The sequence below is a fragment of the Colias philodice genome, chromosome 9, assembly GCF_061535455.1.
Source record: "Colias philodice isolate Cphi_HAF_F1 chromosome 9, ilColPhil1 Martin Lab GWU primary, whole genome shotgun sequence".
NCBI lineage: Eukaryota > Metazoa > Arthropoda > Insecta > Lepidoptera > Pieridae > Colias > Colias philodice.
In genome coordinates, this window is record NC_143094.1 from 1,539,126 (window position 1) to 1,556,822 (window position 17,697).

The window sequence follows — 17,697 nt, forward strand, 5'->3', positions numbered from 1 at the left end:
GCGGTTAGCTTTATGACAACGACTTACTTGCATCATAAGTTTTTGATCGTTGTCCTGGAAACATCACTTAACGTACTGTGTGATAAAACTGGCTTAAAATTAGTCCAAAAAGAAAACTAACAACCCTCACCTACGCTGATAAAATAAAAGCTATAGAAGATGTGAAAAATGGATAGACCCTTGATAACTTAAAACCTCTATAACTTAAAATATTTTGTGTTTCCCTTGGACTTTAACTTATCGAGGTTCTACTGTAATACTTGTATCTACAGGTAGTACAATGTCGCGCGGAAGCGGTGACGCGTGCGATCCAGGAGCTATGGAGTGCGGCGAGATTGCAGCGAGCGAGGTTGCCGGACCGCGCTGCTGCCGTGCGACGCGCTGCAGCTTCACTCCTCGCACTCTTCCCGCAGGTACTGTGCACGTAATAACTCAGGCCCCGGAATCACAGACACAATAGAAAATCTATTGTGTCGTGGACCGATCGGGCAGTTCGGGGCTCAATGGGTTAAAGCCGGGTCCACATTTGTATCAAGTAATCGTATCCGTATCAGGCGTATCGTAAGTATGCGTATCATAAGTGTGGACGCCCATTTTGACCATACCGTACCTTTTATCGCGTAAGCCACGGTTCGGCCAAAAACCATACGATATTTATATTATACCATGATCGCGATCATTTTGCGTCCACACTAGCAAACATGATACGCGTCGATGCTACGCGACGGAGATGTGATACGCGAAAATGATCAAGTGTGGACCAACGTTAACACGTGCGAGGTTGCCAATTTACGTGAAATCTCATTCTGTGGAGTGCGGTTGCCGGCCTGCAGCTACTGTGTTGAGTGGGTACAGTCGTGCACATAACGCGTGAGAGGTTGCCAGTTTAGGTGAAATCTCATATTCTTTGGAGTGCAGCGCGTCTACAGCTTCTTGCGTTCTTTCCCGCAGGTACTGTGCATAATATATCATATACAGGGTTTAAACTTATACTTTTTACTGTGTATTGTACAAATGTACAGTGTATGTGATATAAATATTGTTTATTAACACCTTTAAATACGAGCAAATAAACAGATTTGATTCGATTTGTATAATTTCGCCTGGCATGGTAGGTATTTTTTGTTAGAATTTGAAACGTTATCATTTTATGTGTAACATACACATAACAAACTTTTTCAAATTTAACCTTAACACAAATCCCAATACCATCAAACAATCATAAACATTCATTCCCTTCCAGACATGTGCGGACGCGTCCCTAGAACAAGTGGTCAGCGAGCTCCGAACAGCGAGCGAAGAATTAGCAATAGCTTGTACAGCACAAGCTCCAATAGACCAAGTGCGAACAGCTGCGTACGATCTTGCTAAAGCGACGAAGTTATTAGTTACTCACTTCCAGCCCTCCTAGCGAACGGCGTACTACACGACAGTGTAGGCCCGACCTAAGGGGGCAATGAACCTCCTCAAGTGCTGTGTGGGAACGTTTTTTAAATAAGTGTTTTGAATAAAGAATGTTTTTTTTTGGAACGATTTTGAATAAAGAATTTTCGTGTTCTATTATTATGGTGATGTTTTTGAATATGGATTTTTGTGTTCCGTTATAGAGATGGATGAATTTGAATAATCAAATTGTTTCTATTCTTTTCTGATGAGATGAAATTGAGAAGGCGTTGCGAACGGTTGTGTTCTATTTTTGTATTAATTAGCATAATGAATTTCGAGTTTTGGCTTTACTTTATATTATATCTAAATTAATAAAGCTTATGTTTCATGGTGGGTTATCTGTTTAGATGAAACCTTTTTGTTTCATTATGAACTTATAATTTTTTTCTTAAAAAACTTATTATAATTAATTAATAATAATTTTTGTCTTCCTAAGTGTGTATATTGATCGTATCAATTTCCTTTAATTAACGTGATTAATCTAGCTATAACCTTGATAATTATTTGGATAAAAGATGCAGTGCGAAATAAGAATATTTGTATGAAGAAATGTTGGCATTTTGTGTTGTGACTTTGTAGTCGGTAAGGAATGTATCAAATTCTAAAACTTTTTTTAAAATTGTATCCATTTTGTCAAATGTTGGTTTAATATTAAATTAACATATGTATTTAATAATAATTGTTTAAGAAGTTACTCTATATTTAATTGGTGTCTATGCTTTTATATGTCTATGGAAGAGTGCGTAAAAAAAAGGACAAGTTTTAATGACTTAAAAGTTTATTAATGGAATTTTCTTTTATTGCTTCGCATTTAAATTGTATTAATACAGTCAGTATGAATAACACAATGCTTATGGGCCATTGCAGCGGGCATTTTATATCTGTTTTATTGAACAATTTTTATTATACATTTTACGAGTTAATTTTATAAGAAACTAAAAGACAATTAAATCAAAATCGCTACAGTCTACGCCTTAAATAAAATCGATCAATGAAACAGACGTAAAATGGATTTGGCCATAATGTGACAAGACAAGACAGAATTACCATAGACAATTTAAACAAAATATTTAACACTATTTCATTTAAAATGAGGTATTTTTGAAAGCATTAAAACAGCAGAAAAACGATATTTCTTTGTACTAATTGTTTAAATGTACATTTATAGTAAAGGTTGTATAGTATATAAAAGGTAGTGTAAAAGGCACAGTTATTTTTGCTATATTTATGTACAAATTGTATAGCTTCATCATTTATATTTGCATATAGCTATTGAGATGGTATGAAATAAGTCTTAGAATACATATATATATGACGTAGAAGCGGTCTATGCGAACAAACGAGCAGTAAAATCCGTTCCGCGTTATCTACATAAACATTCTACACATACACACACACACACACAGAAACAGTAACGTACACATTCACAAATATTCTACATACACACAAACATAGTATCGTACACATTCACGTACTCCATAGTGAGACAAAGATAGAATATACATTTAAACCATTAGCCAAAAAGAGATAGCAACGTAACCGAAGAACGCAACCCGGCTAATTAGCTGACTTCAAACGAACCGCGTATACCGCTTCTACCTCAGTTTATATATTATTATGTATTCAAAGCTAAAAGTAATTTCGTAAGCGTTGGTCACATGTATACTAAGTGTAAGGTGCTTATAGTTGGAATTGCCCAGTGAGTAGTGAAGTTGACACGATCGTGCCTCCATGTTATTGTAGATTATAATCAGACAGACTACAAGGTGGATATTAAAATGAGGTATAGGGCAAGAAAGTAAATTCAAGAAACTAATGGAATCTTAAAAATTGTTTCTACTATTTATTGTTTTCAATTTTATTTATCAAGTACTATTTTTACAGAACCATCTCGTTAAAGTTCTCAAGAGAAAGAGAAGGTCTAGTTCTACTTCAGTTGAAAGTATCACTCACTATGGGACATGAATTTTACAGCTATCCTTCTCGCTCTAGTGATTGATATTTCCTAGTGACAGAAAGAGACAGAAATACGTATGTTAACACCTGCCTTACAGTTATATGAAAATACGGGTTGCAAAAATTGCTTCAATATGCGTTTTGTAGTCTGTTTGATTGAACTTTATAGTATTATTCGTTTCTAATTACTGGATAGTTTAATTTTTTATAGCTAGCTAGTACCTTCATTGTTGAATTTGGAAGTCGTATACTATATCGGTCTTACTAATAAAATGTTACCCATTCGCTTTCCAATGGATTAGTTATTGCAATAACCTGTCTTGTTTTTATGATTGACGTTTCATGTGAGCAAGAGCAGGACAAAGCTATGGTAGAAATTTATCCATTGTTTAACTTTTTGTTAGTAAGGCCGTATGAATATAGGCTTCTAGACTATAATATATTATTTATAATTAAAATGAAAATTAGATTTTATACGAGTTCACAAATGTATAACAAATGTAGATAGCTGTGTATAATTTTATAATTTAGATAATGTTTAAAATTTAAATTGATATGTTGGCTGTAGAGCTGCGTACGTTAAATGTATTCAATTTTAAATACATTATAATCGACTCCAACGTTTTATTGTTCTTGAATTTTGTATGACGTAATAACAAAAATACAATTGGAGTATTGTGTTTTATATAATTTAGTTTTTCCACGAACTTAAATGTCGTTATCTAAAATGAAAGTTGCCATATCTAATAATATTACCTTTCCTTAGTATTTTGTAAAAAAAACTTGTTATATTTACTATTTAAAATTGAACTAAATTTCCGAACGCAGCGTACCCAAGGAGTGCTTCTTATATTTTAGATATATTAATTATACACATGGGTACTAGGTATGATCACTGTATGTGCCAATGTAGCTAGGTATTGCAACGTTTATATAATAGGCCATCTTCACAATGGGCAGCGTTGGCCCAACAAATGATTGTCGATGTTTGCCGCCATTATTGGCTACCGGCCCAAGGCTGCCCATTGTGAAGAGGGCCCATAATTGGTACACGAATCAATGTGATTGAGAAACGTAAAAGTGCTTTAATTTAATTTGCCGTATTACAAATATGCCATACTAAAATTTGTCATACATTTATGTAGTATTTTTATGCGTATTTTGTATTAATTGACGATTTCGTACGCTTTAAGGATTTATGGATTCATCGAAAATAATAAGAAACGATAAATTCAAACTTATTGTTTGTTTCATCATGTGGAAATATTAAAAAATATAAGAAAATGACTATGTTATCTTTAAAAAAATAATTTTCGTCTCTTTTGCCATAAGAAAATTTGACATTAATATTTAATATTCTGTACAAACGTTAATTGCGAACAAATATATCGATTGTAATCTCGCTTCAATTATAATAATATTTAAAATTAAAATTGTTGGGAAGTCCTAGGCCTATTCACACCAGATCGGTATCCGATACCGCCGTGGCTAGCGGTATCCCGATGGGTACGCGATTAAATATCTTATGTAGTATATTATAAAGACTGTAATCGCGTACCGATCGGTATACTGATACCACGGCGGTAGCGGATACCGCTCTGGTTTGAGTAGGCCATAAGGGATAAAGGAAAAGATTTTTGATCTCTACTATCCATGTTAAACCTACTTGGTTCATTGCATTATTCGATACAGTATGGATATTGTATACGAATATTAAACTGTATAATATGACTTGGCCATTCTTTGGACAGTTTATACTTTATGTTTATACTATATCTTTCCAGGCTATTTGACAAAATATAATATGAAATATAAGTTTCTTAAGCGTGTCACACACGATGAAGATACTATAATATTTTATCTTAAGATACTGTTATATTTTATATTACAGTATCTTAACGCATCCGGTATCAGCGTTCGGACCATCATTTTTCTTTTTGTCATTGCGTACTAAGACTCCTGTAGAACCGCCATCCTGTTACAAATGACCCACAAAATTTCGCGTCACTTGTAACAGGATGGCGGTTCTACAGGGGTCTCAGTACGCAATGACAAAAAGAAAAATGATGGTCCGAACGCTGATACCGGATGCGTTAAGATACTGTTATATAAAATATAACAGTATCTTAAGATAAAATATTATAGTATCTTCATCGTGTGTGACGCGCTTTAAAGGGCAATATCTACTTAGATATATAATCCCTTGTGCTTCAAAAGTTCTAGAATAATGAGAAATATTCAAATGTATCGAATAATGTAGACTGTTGTTTATATGAATTGAGGGGTTGCAATATAGACATTTAAATGCTGAGTCATCTTTTATAGGAAATCAACCGAATTTGGATTTGGTACTTTAGGTACTCTTTACCCTTTAATACCTTTTAAAAGTTTTGATTGTGGCTGCTCAATTCAGATTCGATCATTTTTTTTTCAAATATCACAATGATAGCTAACAATTATAATGTTCATTTTCTACCCAATCCCTTGTAAAATAATTTTGACAAATGATTATGTTTAACAATTATAACGAGATTCTATATTAAGATTATTTTAATTACCTAAGTGTTCAAAAATAAATGTGGTCATATTCATTATGGTGTGTTTCATTTTGTAACCTTATTACGTGACACGAGTTCCGAGCTTCGTAGGTACCTAACTAGTTACCTCAAAATGAGAAACGCAATAACTAGAAAAAGGGATTATTTGTCGGTTTTTATCATTTTTACAATTATATTTTGCTTTCCGCCTGCGGCTTCGCCCGCGTTTTTAAAGATAAGTACGCATAGTTCCCGTTTCTGTGGGATTTCTGGGATAAAAACTAACCCTTGTTGTTCACGTCGAACATGTGTGTACCAAATTTCATGAAAAACAGCAGGTTCAGCAGTTTTTACGTGAAGGAGTAACGAAGAAACATACAATCTTTCGCATTTATAATGTTAGTAGCACAGTTATAGACCGGGAGATACTGACACAAAATTTCGAGTCATTTGTAACAGGATGGCGGTTCTACAGGGTTCTTAGTACGCAATGACAAAAAGAAAAATGATGGTGTGAACGCTGGTACCGGCGGCTTAGTCGCGTGGGCGTTAGTCGAACTCGTCGGAAAATAGCGAAAGTTAAACGATTTGTAACAGTATGGCACTTATTTTTCCTGGAAGTTTGAGGATCAAAGAATATAAATACAAAATTTCAAAGATCTAGGTGTTGGAAATCTTCACTTATATAAATTAATACTAAATTAATTTTTCAAGTATGACAGGACTTTTTCCCCCTACTAGAAGTATGGCAAATATAATAATGGTCACATTTTATCAAATACTCTCCAAAAATCCAAATGCAATACTGGTACAAAAAGTTTGGCGAAATAAATTTTTTTTGCAGATTTTCGGCGGTATGGCGACCATTTGGAATCGTCCGAAAAGTATGGCATGGCGATTTTCGTAAATGGCTGCACGACGATGGTTACCTGTGCAAAAGTTAGCCTGGTACAAATGGTTGAATAATTGTTTTATTTAAATCAACATATTCGCGTCGGTATGGCGGGCTGTAAGTCACACCGGAAAAGTATGGCATGACACTACCGCCTACTTCTTTTTTATGGGCTATCGGTAAATACTAAAATTTTTGTGTTACAAATCGTTTGACTTTCGCTATTTTTCCGACGAGTTCGGCTAACGCCCACGCGACTAAACCACCGATACCAGCGATCACACCATCATTTTTCTTTTTGTCATTGCGTACTAAGACCCCTGTAGAACCGCCATCCTGTTACAAATGACTCGAAATTTTGTGTCAGTATCTCCCGGTCTATTAGTAGGATGTCCATTGTCCATGGATATACGTATGTCGTAGGCTGTGTTACTTATTAAATACCTACTAAATAAAAACTTGTAAAGGACCAAGGAGGAGTACAATGAAAAACAGAAGTGAGTTTAAACGTTTATTTAAATAAAAGATAGATAATACATATTACAATTAACCCCTCAGCTGTCGCGGCGCGCCGCGTCAAAAAGGTGCTGTCTGTCGGAGAAATTCGAGCGGTCGGCGCTGATTTGCCGATTTTTTTCGATATTAAAATTTGTGATATAAACTTTAACCTGTGACACTCTTGTAAATTTTGATGCTAACTAGATAACCAAACTTTATATTAGTTACCTTACTTACTCCCTGGCATGTTTATTTTATTTATTAGAACCATTTTTTCCCACACATTTTGAAAAAATACGACATTGTTAAGAAAAATACTCATAATAAAATAATATCAAGGTATTTTAGATTTTTATTTTTGTATTTTCACACTAGAATAGACAATCTTTTGAGTGAATATAACAAAAACATAGGTTTATTTTATAAAAATTCGAGAAAGTTGAGTATGAATATCATCGTTTACGCATGAAAATAAGTGGACGCGATCTCCACATATGTTCATACAAATACAGACATTACAGTCTGCTCCAAAATTAGAACATTTCAAAAATTTTTGCTACTTTTTTTTTATTTATATTTTAATCAAAACTAGATAAAAACTAACAGTAATTTTTACTTTTTTAAAATATTTAGGTTTTTATTAATGTTTAAAAATCGTCTTATTCCTAAATGACTTCATTCTTATGGTGGACTTTGTTCTAACGTCTGTATGTTTAACGTCTCCACATCAATTTTAATTTTAATTTATTTTTTCTTAAAAATAGCGATTAAGAAAATATTTTTTGTGGTAACAATAGCATTATGAAGAAATGCTTTTTTTTCTTTCATGCTCTTAATTATTATAATATAGTACCTATAAAATGAAATGTTGTCCAACTACAAATCGAAAGGCACTGTATCCATACAGAAAAATGTCTAAGCTGTACAAAAGTGAAATCTACATTTAATTATACCATAACTTAATTATAAACCGAAATTTTTGATTTATAAGTTAAATGTAACGACATTTAACTTATAAATCAAAAATTTCGGAAATTCGAGTTTTAAATATTTTTTATAAAATACAGCTTATGTTAAGGATAAAAATCAATAAACTTAAAGATTCAAAATAAATAAACAATTATTATACATCTAAATGTTTTATTTACTTAAATAAATTTTACTTAACTGACAGAAAAAAAATTCTTATGAAGCTTTGTGTCTGTACTATTTATATACTCATGTGGTTGTAATGTGTGGTGTTGACGCCAACATTGGCCAATAAATAGGAATATTTGCAACTTAGCATAAATAACGTTAACTTCTGTTCATTTTTTCTTATACATCGGACACAACGACCGCCTCGAGACGACGATTTATTACCACGAGGTTCCACTTGAATGTGATCAGGAAAGTGATGAACGCTATCCAATCTAGTTGTACTTCAATACATGCAGTATTTCCAAGCATATTGTAATTAAGATATAAACTCATCGGTAAAATTGTATTAAAATCGGTTCAGTAGTTTAGGGAGTCCATAGTACACAAACAGCATGAAACTTAAAAAATATTTTGATTGGAATAAAGTAAGACGTGTTATGTGTAGAATTTCATGAAGAATCCTGGTATCAGGAATTAAAAGCTGTAAATTCCCAAACACTAATCGTGTTAGTATTATTATCTGTTCATTTGACAAAATATACAGAGTTATATTTCTTGATTTCAAATACTGTTACGTCCTATTGTTAAAGTAAGCCTTGGAGTGTCTTGTCTTCCATTGCCATAAGAATCGTTGTTTGGATCCATTTGAATTCTCTTTTATTGATACTCAAATGCTTACGAATCAGAAAAGGTTATTCTATCAAATACAAATTTTTATTTTCGAAAGAAAATTAAAATATCAAGACGGAAGTTTATTTTAGGGTTACCTAACAAATAAGTTATTATTGATTATGTAGTTTAAACAGCAATGTGATATCTTCAAATAGAAAAATTGCATTCTTCTTCTGGGTAATAGAAGCAGTTTTGACACCAAAAGGCAAAAATACAATAATTGTTATCGCTAGTCATTTACAAAATGAGAGGGTAGATTTATATTTGCAGGCGTACTGCAAATGATGCATTTAATTCGTTTTATTAAATAAGTAATGTTCCAAGGCTATTTAAAGTCATGAATGCAAATAAAAATAATCTTCAGACAGCGATCTACATCAGCTTTAACATTCGGCCTACGAATGTACTACATATAGTACATAAGAATAAAAAACCGGCCAAGTGAGAGTCGGACTCGCACACCGTGGGCTCCAAACAAACCAATTTTTAAAGTGAAACTTTTATTACATCGTCTCAAACTTTTTGGTCTGTGTAGCGCATGTCGCGTGACGGTCGGCTGCCGAGTAGGTATAAGGCAGTGTTCGGAACCGTTCGAGTTTCACTTTTACCGTGGTTTCATAAAACCACACAACATTTTTAATATGTTGTAACTCCGAAATTTTATGTTTTTCGAAATTATTCTTCAATCTGCGCTATAAGACCTTATTTTACCCCAATTTCAAAACTCTACGTACACGGAAAGTACCCTGTAGGTGTCGATTCCCTTGCGAATGTCGAAATTTGCAGCATAACCCATTGAGCCCCGAACGGCCCGATCGGTCCACGATACAATAGATTTTCTATTGTGTCTGTGATTCCGGGGCCTGAGTTAATAAACGGCTTTATCTTTTGATTGCGTTGGTTTATAAGTTTGATTTTTTCACAGCTTCAATCGACTCAAGTAATCAATATAAATTTCAGTTTTATGTCACATCACGCGTTCCTGTGAAAATGGGTCTTGACAGACAGATGGGCAGATGGGATGGACAGACGTGATCCTATTAGGGTTCTGGACCCTTAAAAACCAAACCCTTTGGGATGCAGCCATTAATGCTGCAATTTTTAGCAAATTTTGACTTTTGCAATGGAATCAAAACCGACAGGGTACTTCCCAAGTACATAAAATCTTTAAATTTGGTAAAAAGCAATGTTTTATAAAACAGATATAAGAATAATCGCAAATAACATGATATTTTTAATTACACTTTATATAAAAAAAAATAATAATTTCAACTTACAACTAATGAACGGCTACATGTATTAACTTGATATTTACATTAAAAACTCAGATTTATAATACACTAGCGGTCCGCCCCGGCTTCGCCCGTGGTACATATTTACGTTTTCTCTACATAAGAACCATCCTCGTACTTCAAGGAATATAATAAAAAAAGAATTATCGAAATCGGTTCAGCCGTTCTCGAGTTATGCGCTTACCAACACATTTTGCGATTCATTTTTATATACATACTAGAGGTCCGCCCCGGCTTCGCCCGTGGTACATATTTCGCAATAAAAGGTAGCCTATGTCCTTTCTCGGGTATCAAAATATCTCCATACCAAATTTCATGCAAATTGGTATGGAGATATAAGATTTAAGACGCAATCAGAAGAAATAATATTCATATGCGGCATATTCTGAAAACCGCAACTACTAGCAAGGGAATCAAAACCTACGGGTCAAAAGTTAAGTGGACTTGGTTAAAAGCAAGGTTTTACAGCACAGATAAAGAAAAATTCACTAAAAACACTAGAAGTTAAAACATAATAAAAAGTAGGTTTGTTCGGAGTCCTTGAAGCACGAATCGTATTGAGGTTCAAAACTATAAAAAAACATTCTTCCAGTTTTAAAGAAATAACCCCAAAATATGTGTAAAAACATCTTTGGACTATCTGGGTTTCAAAAATGACAACTCCCGTGTTGTCGTTCATTTTGAAATTGTGAGACGACAGAAAAACAAAATAAAAACAGAATCAAACATAATATATGCCAACGCAATCAAAAGATACAACCGTTTATGCTGCAAATTTTCGTAATTTTCGACATTTGCAAGGTTATAAAAACTTACAATAGCAACGTCTTATAGCACAGATAAAGAATTCTAAAATATGAATTTAAAGATACCTACAGCATAATTAAAAAAATAAGTTGGTACGAAGCCCTCGGTGCGCGAGTCCGACTCGCACTTGGCCGGTTTTTTATTTTTTCATAAACATATGGTTCCCCAATAAAAAATAATATGTTGCATTTGTATTAAGGTAAGAATATGTTGTACAATTATAGTCTGTCCACTATAAGAATTGCTTTTTGACAGCTCGACGGGTGATACCAGAAGTGATGTTCAAAAGATTATCGATTGTGATACCATTTCAATTATAAATTCAAAATATTATCATAAATCGAATCAGGTACGTAAATAATAATTACAACGTAAACGTAGTAATAAGATATGTAATAATAAGACCACATATCTATGCATTGTATGTTAAAACTAAACTAAACTAATATTTTATTATTTATTGGTTTCTATCTTACAATTTGGTTGTCTTTACGTTTAAATTATATAACATAATAGAAGAGTTTTTCTGTATCGGATATATTTTACAGAGTATTTCTATCGATTATTTTAATCTATCGACCCATCATTGAATAATTCTGTGTAGGCATCACTAAGTGGGCGGGACCTGTCCATGAAGTACGATAATTATTTGTATGACATTTTAACATAGACAAAATTGAAAATTTAACATAAACATAGACAATTATACATAGGCGTGAAGCTGTCAAAAAGCAAATAATATAATGGACAGAGTATAATGTGTTAAATTTCTTTTCCAGTTTGTCCTACACAAATTACATAGTAACATAGTCACTTTGTCCTATATATAGGTCATAGTGAAAACCATTGTTCCCGATGTAGGTTTTTTTTACTATTTTTCCAGCATATAATATACACTTTTAACCATAATATACTAAAATTAAAGGAATTCCATAGAGGTTACGGACTATAATTTGTATAGTTGATTATATCGTATTAAACCTGAGGACAATAAATACCACAAAAACGATACCCATCAATATAAACAAAACATATGTATGAAGACGAACAATTAAATTTTTCAATTTCATACAATATGCGAACATCCTGTACGCGAATTTTACGGGGAAATTATTGTCGGTTCTGAATTGAAAACGAAATATCTTTAAAATGGAACACAGTATCAAATTTTGAATTATATTATAAAAATCTTCATAAAATTTCTTGTAAAATGATGTAAAAAACAAATAAAATATTAAAAATAAAATACGATTAACCAGGGGTCAAAAACTAAGCAACGTACAGTGCAATGGTAGATACATATTTGGAGCCATTATTTGTGGTATAATTATTGGTAATTTTCATTATTTCGGCACATAAACATTAGGATATATAGTGAATAATAATAAAAAGAACAATAAATACTTACCGTTTATCAACTTTCCGCAAAATTTTACATTTTTTAAAACTTTAAAATTTAAAAGTTACTCGACTAAAGTATGACATAATTACTGTTATATTTCGAATATTTATCGGTCAAATTATTAAGTGATGGACTTTAAATATTCAGTAATTCATAAGCTATCAACTAAATAGTCGTTTATGCAGATTTGAACTATATTTGCGTTACAATGAGCTAATTTCCAACCGGCGATGATTTGGCACAGATCTGTGCCACGACAGACAACGGGTACAAAATTTTTGGCTCAGATCTGTGTTCCGACAGACGAGGGTTTAAATCTCATGTAAAGCTGGTATTTATATCTATATTATTTATACGTAGTTATGTATTTTATTTTTTCATATAAGTATTTACATAAGCGACTCTATATTACAATTTTATATTTATTCTATACGCTAAGTACAAGAATATTCATAAATAATAAGAGACGTACATAATTTTATAAGCTTTTGTATTTTTCCAGTAACTACATACTACATGATTGTAGGTAGGTATATTATGTAGAGACGATTACGTAATCATAACAAAACAACGCCAAAAATAAAGAACATCCGTGGGAGTTGGTTAATGATACATAATTATACTAAAATTGTAATTAAAGTTATTTATTTGTTACACTGAATAAGATTGCTTCCGTTTGCCATTTAAGGTAAAAAACGCAACATAATACATTAGGTATACCTACTTATGTAATTTAATAACCTACCTACACAGTAACAAAAGCAAGTAGGCAATCCTAAAACAAAAAGATACTAGATACTAGTCTACTTCATGGCCTCTGGTGTTTTACTTTTTACTATTTATAAAAATAAGACAACATGATTTCCGCACAAACCTCTCCCATTTGAACGCCCGTTTTCGCGCCAAATCTACAATTATTTACAGTTCACACATGCAAATTTCCATCCCCTAGTACCAACCTACCTACCGTGTGTGGTTTCGTTGATAATATAACAATAGCATACAACTAACAACACATACACACATATACCTATAGTTGTAATGAGTACGTACATAAACTGACAGAAAATTAATTTAGTTGCAACTAATGGATTTTTGTCTTTTTGTATGCTGACTTATGTAGGTAATAATTAGGTGCTTGTAACCTCGTTTTTTTCCATGTAAGAAGCGCATAATTACGAAATTATGTCTAAATTTCCAAATTACCATAACAACGACATATTGTATGGAGTAGGTATGTATTGTTATAGTTGTCGCGCAGCTTAGGTAGTGACCAAGTATTACACAAGGACATTATTTCTATAGAAATAATTTGGATGTGAGAATTTTTCCACATCGTTGAATTTTAAAAGACGCTTGTAATTTGCATTTGTCTTCTTGTTTAAAAAAAAATAGAATTCTGTACTTGTAGTAAGTAGGTAACTATTTATAGCTAAAATTAAAACAGTGTAACGTAAACAATAGAAAACATATTATAGAACATAAACATCAACATTTCGATCTTGTAGGTACTTATTTATTTAGGTCGTTAGTAAATGAGGGTCCGAACCCTTCCTACACTGCCCACCAGAGACTAAAGAGCAGTAACAGCCCTTTTGTGATTTTTCGTTTTATTAGTGATTCTGAAAGCGGGTTTCTTAAGCTTTCTATTGAATTAACTTACTTATTTCTAAGACTATAAGAATGGTTTTTATTTAACAGTTTTCACTTACTGCAAACGAAAAAAATTAACAATTTGGCGTGATTTCCCAACTAAAATACAGTATAAATTATACTGCAGATTAAATTTTAAGGTTTCATAACTAAAATGCAGTAAGCAATATAATTTTACAGTTCTTTAGATAGTTTTATATTTCTGGAAAAAAATTAAAAAAAAAATTAATACGCAGTAAAATTTACCGCCATACAAGCTATTTTTACTGCAAATTAAGAAAATACAATTTATTGTCACGAACTCCCAACTAAATTGCAGTAAAATCAAAGCTTGTCGCATTTTAGTTGTGAATACTTAACATTCTTTTATCATTATAAACTGACTAACACGCAGTAAAATACAGCATTACTGCAGATTAGTTTGGATAGCATAATGACACAGATATGATTATTCCTAGCTAAAGTGCAGTTAATGTTTTAAATACTGCAACTGTGAACTAGCTATTTTTCTTACTGCACTAGTAAATTGAACACTTTTTTCTTAAAAAACTAACTAAAATGCAGTATTTTTTTGACCTTACTGCATGTTAGTTGGGTTTCTTGACAAAATAACTGATCCAAACGCAGTAATAGGGCTTTTTGCTGCATTTTACTAAGTTTAAAATGGTATTTTTTACAAAAAAGGCTATGCAGTAATAGGCACCAAAAAGAATAAATGGCCATAATAAATTCAGTTATTAAGATATATTTTTTTTTATTGCTTTAACGTGTGAACCTATGCCTTTACAACCTTTCTGCATTCAAATTTTTTTGCTTATCATTCTGTTGATTTTTTAAAATCAATTCTTAACTTTAAATGCGTTTTACTCGAAATCGTGATTTTGCTGTTACTGCACTTTAGTGTATGGTGGGCAGTACATAGCCCGACCCTTCTAGACACATCACTAGACGGGCTAGGTATGAATATAGTACTATCGTGACCTAAGCTATATATATTTGGCTTTCATTTGGTATAAAATCTATCTATAATTGTAGAATAGTTATCTCAGCTTGCCTGTTTTATAAAATATTCTAGAAAAATTACCCTTTAGCCACTCGATTTTTGTAATGACAATAATTATTAAATTTCTTGGGAAATATTTTAAAGATTTTTTTATTGTAAAAAAGTGTCGAATCTCTCGTTTGGGATCGCTCAGTTCCCAGGAACGGCCCAGACACGCGACGTCTACGAGGCGTGCAGTAAACCAGATGTATTGATTTCTAGGATATTGTGATATGCAGCCGCAGTCTATGCTCCAATAGACGGTCGCGATTCGCGCAAACATGGCTAGGCCGTAACAAAATTGTCCATTTCACGCACATTTTCACGAACACTTCCAAATGCATATCGCTTGATTTCCTCCAAAATACATGTAGCAAATGGTCGTACATTCATATGTAATCTCGAAGCCGTAGCTTTCGCCGACCACGACGTGGAAGGCAGGTCCGAACTTTTTGTCCATGGACTCCTTGACCATTCGCGCGGCTAGCTCGTTGTTTTGAGAGAACTTTTCGCAGGCGGTGACTGAGAGCTCCATCGCTTCCGTACGCATCTCTTCGGACATGTCAGAATGCTGTTGATATAAAAATGATTACTTAGTTATTAATGTAGAGGTAAAATATTGAATAAAATTAGAAATATATAAGTGGGAGGCAAATCATTGATCATATTAAGACTAAAGTCATCTTTTTTTTAGATTTTCGGGTTTAAAATCCAAAGTCCATATTACTCAGAGATGTTTGTATTGTTAAAGCTTTCGATAGTGAAAGCGCCCTATCACGATGACTGACGGCACGTGGAGTCCACCTGCCAAAACAAACACTTCAACAGATTTTTAGTTAACAAATGTTATGCATCACGGAAGTGTTCTGTGTACCTTTACTTATGTTCAAACAATAGTGAAAAAATAGAAATGCAGATATGTACTTAGGTAAATAAATATTATACTTAAATCAATTTCTCTACTTTCCACGACAATATTAGGGGAATGTTTCTAAACTAATCATAGAAACTTCTTTATTTTTGAAGTCAGTTAATATAATTTTGTTAAAAAGAGTCGACTGTTTTTGACGTAAATATACTTTTGTTTAATTTTTTTATAGGTATGTGTTTATAGCAATGTAGTCGTTAATAGCTCTACTATTATTACCAATATTACCAAACCATGTTTAAATTAGTATTAGGATATGATCCTGATAACAAAAAATATTTTTTGTTTTGTTATAAAAAATGATTAGGTACTATAACTAGTCCAACCATTAAGCGGATTCTGCGAACAATCTGCACAATCTCCATCAAAACAGAAATGAAAAACACTTTTCCTCTCACAGCCAGCTGCGACCGGAAACCTTAGAAGCCTGTAACACGACACGTCACGGTTTGCGGCCCTGTGATGGACGGACGAGCGCCATCGAGACGGGGGATCGCGTTACCGGACTTTGATTCAGCTCATAAATAATTAGCTTTTATATAATAAATTAGAATTGACCAGGAAAAAGAGTATAGACGTTTGGACATAGATTAGCTGGATAATCAAGTGATGCCACCAGTCACGAGGACTCGAGCAAAATTGTAGAGCCTACGCTCTCCTAGTTCAAATATATTTTTTTTTAATTCATCAACGCTGAAAACATAAAAGTGTAATTAATAAGCGCTAAAAAAATATCTATAGGATCTTATTTATAAACAGCTATTCTATGCTATTTATAATAACCGCGTTTTTATGAAAATCGTCTCGTTAAGAGGATAGTATTTCTTTGTAGCGCTTGCGCTTTTCAAAAAAGTTTATCTAAGGTATAGGGAAATACTTAGAGCATTAAACCCTGATCTAAGGGTAAGATAGGTAAGGGTCCTCGGATGTAACCGCGCGGCACAAATAATATTAAAGATTTTTGCTAATGTTTATGTTATGTTTAATCTTATGCTTTTGCTTAGATATTTTATTATTACTCCACTTTCTCAAAAAAATGCCAGTTTTAGTATCTACTTTTACTTAACGATAATATGATGTTATGGCTTATCTGTATTTATTTAATCGTTAGTTAATTTAAAAATTAAATGTACGAAGAATCTCAAGTACTACTTATACAGGGTACTTAATTTCAATTTATATAATTATTCCAAAATATTCATAGATATCCTTGAATAAAAAAAAATATTCTGAATTACGATTTTAAAAATTAAAAATACCAACCCTTATCAACGGATAAGTGTGTATAACTTTCTCCCCAGCAGCGGCCCCTCCAGTGGCTGCAGCTCCTTCCTCAGCCATAGCACAACACTGCACTCCAATTAAAAATAATAATCACGATTCAAAATAATGTAGCAACAGACGTGTGCTGCAGGCTGCGTCTCCCCGCTGT

At 32.8% G+C, this 17,697-nt stretch overlaps 2 protein-coding genes across 2 annotated transcripts in view; one reads left to right on the top strand and one right to left on the bottom strand.

Moving 5' to 3' along the window:
* Git (ARF GTPase-activating protein GIT1) overlaps window positions 1-17,697 on the top strand; it is a 109,881-nt gene that overhangs the window by 7,083 nt on the left and 85,101 nt on the right. The window contains exons 12-13 of the mRNA XM_089698874.1: window positions 273-413; window positions 1,244-3,703. Of these exons, the coding sequence (XP_089555000.1) occupies window positions 273-413; window positions 1,244-1,411 (309 nt within the window). The 3' untranslated portion in view covers window positions 1,412-3,703. The remainder of the gene's footprint in view (window positions 1-272; window positions 414-1,243; window positions 3,704-17,697) is intronic.
* LOC149485604 (dynein axonemal light chain 4) lies at window positions 15,217-17,687 on the bottom strand. Its single transcript, XM_089698855.1, has 2 exons — window positions 17,529-17,687; window positions 15,217-15,908 (listed from the first exon to the last, which is right to left on the bottom strand). The coding sequence occupies exons 1-2, from the start codon at window positions 17,604-17,606 to the stop codon at window positions 15,660-15,662; spliced, it is 327 nt and encodes a 108-aa protein (XP_089554981.1). The 5' UTR covers window positions 17,607-17,687; the 3' UTR covers window positions 15,217-15,659.

Excerpts from the sequence above, each read along its gene's own strand:
- LOC149485604 (XM_089698855.1), bottom strand. The coding sequence starts at position 17,606 with ATGGCTGAGGAAGGAGCTGCAGCCACTGGAGGGGCCGCTGCTGGGGAG. Across the intron at positions 15,909-17,528 it reads ACACTTATCCGTTGATAAGG|CATTCTGACATGTCCGAAGA; the intron begins GTTGGTATTTTT and ends TTATATCAACAG.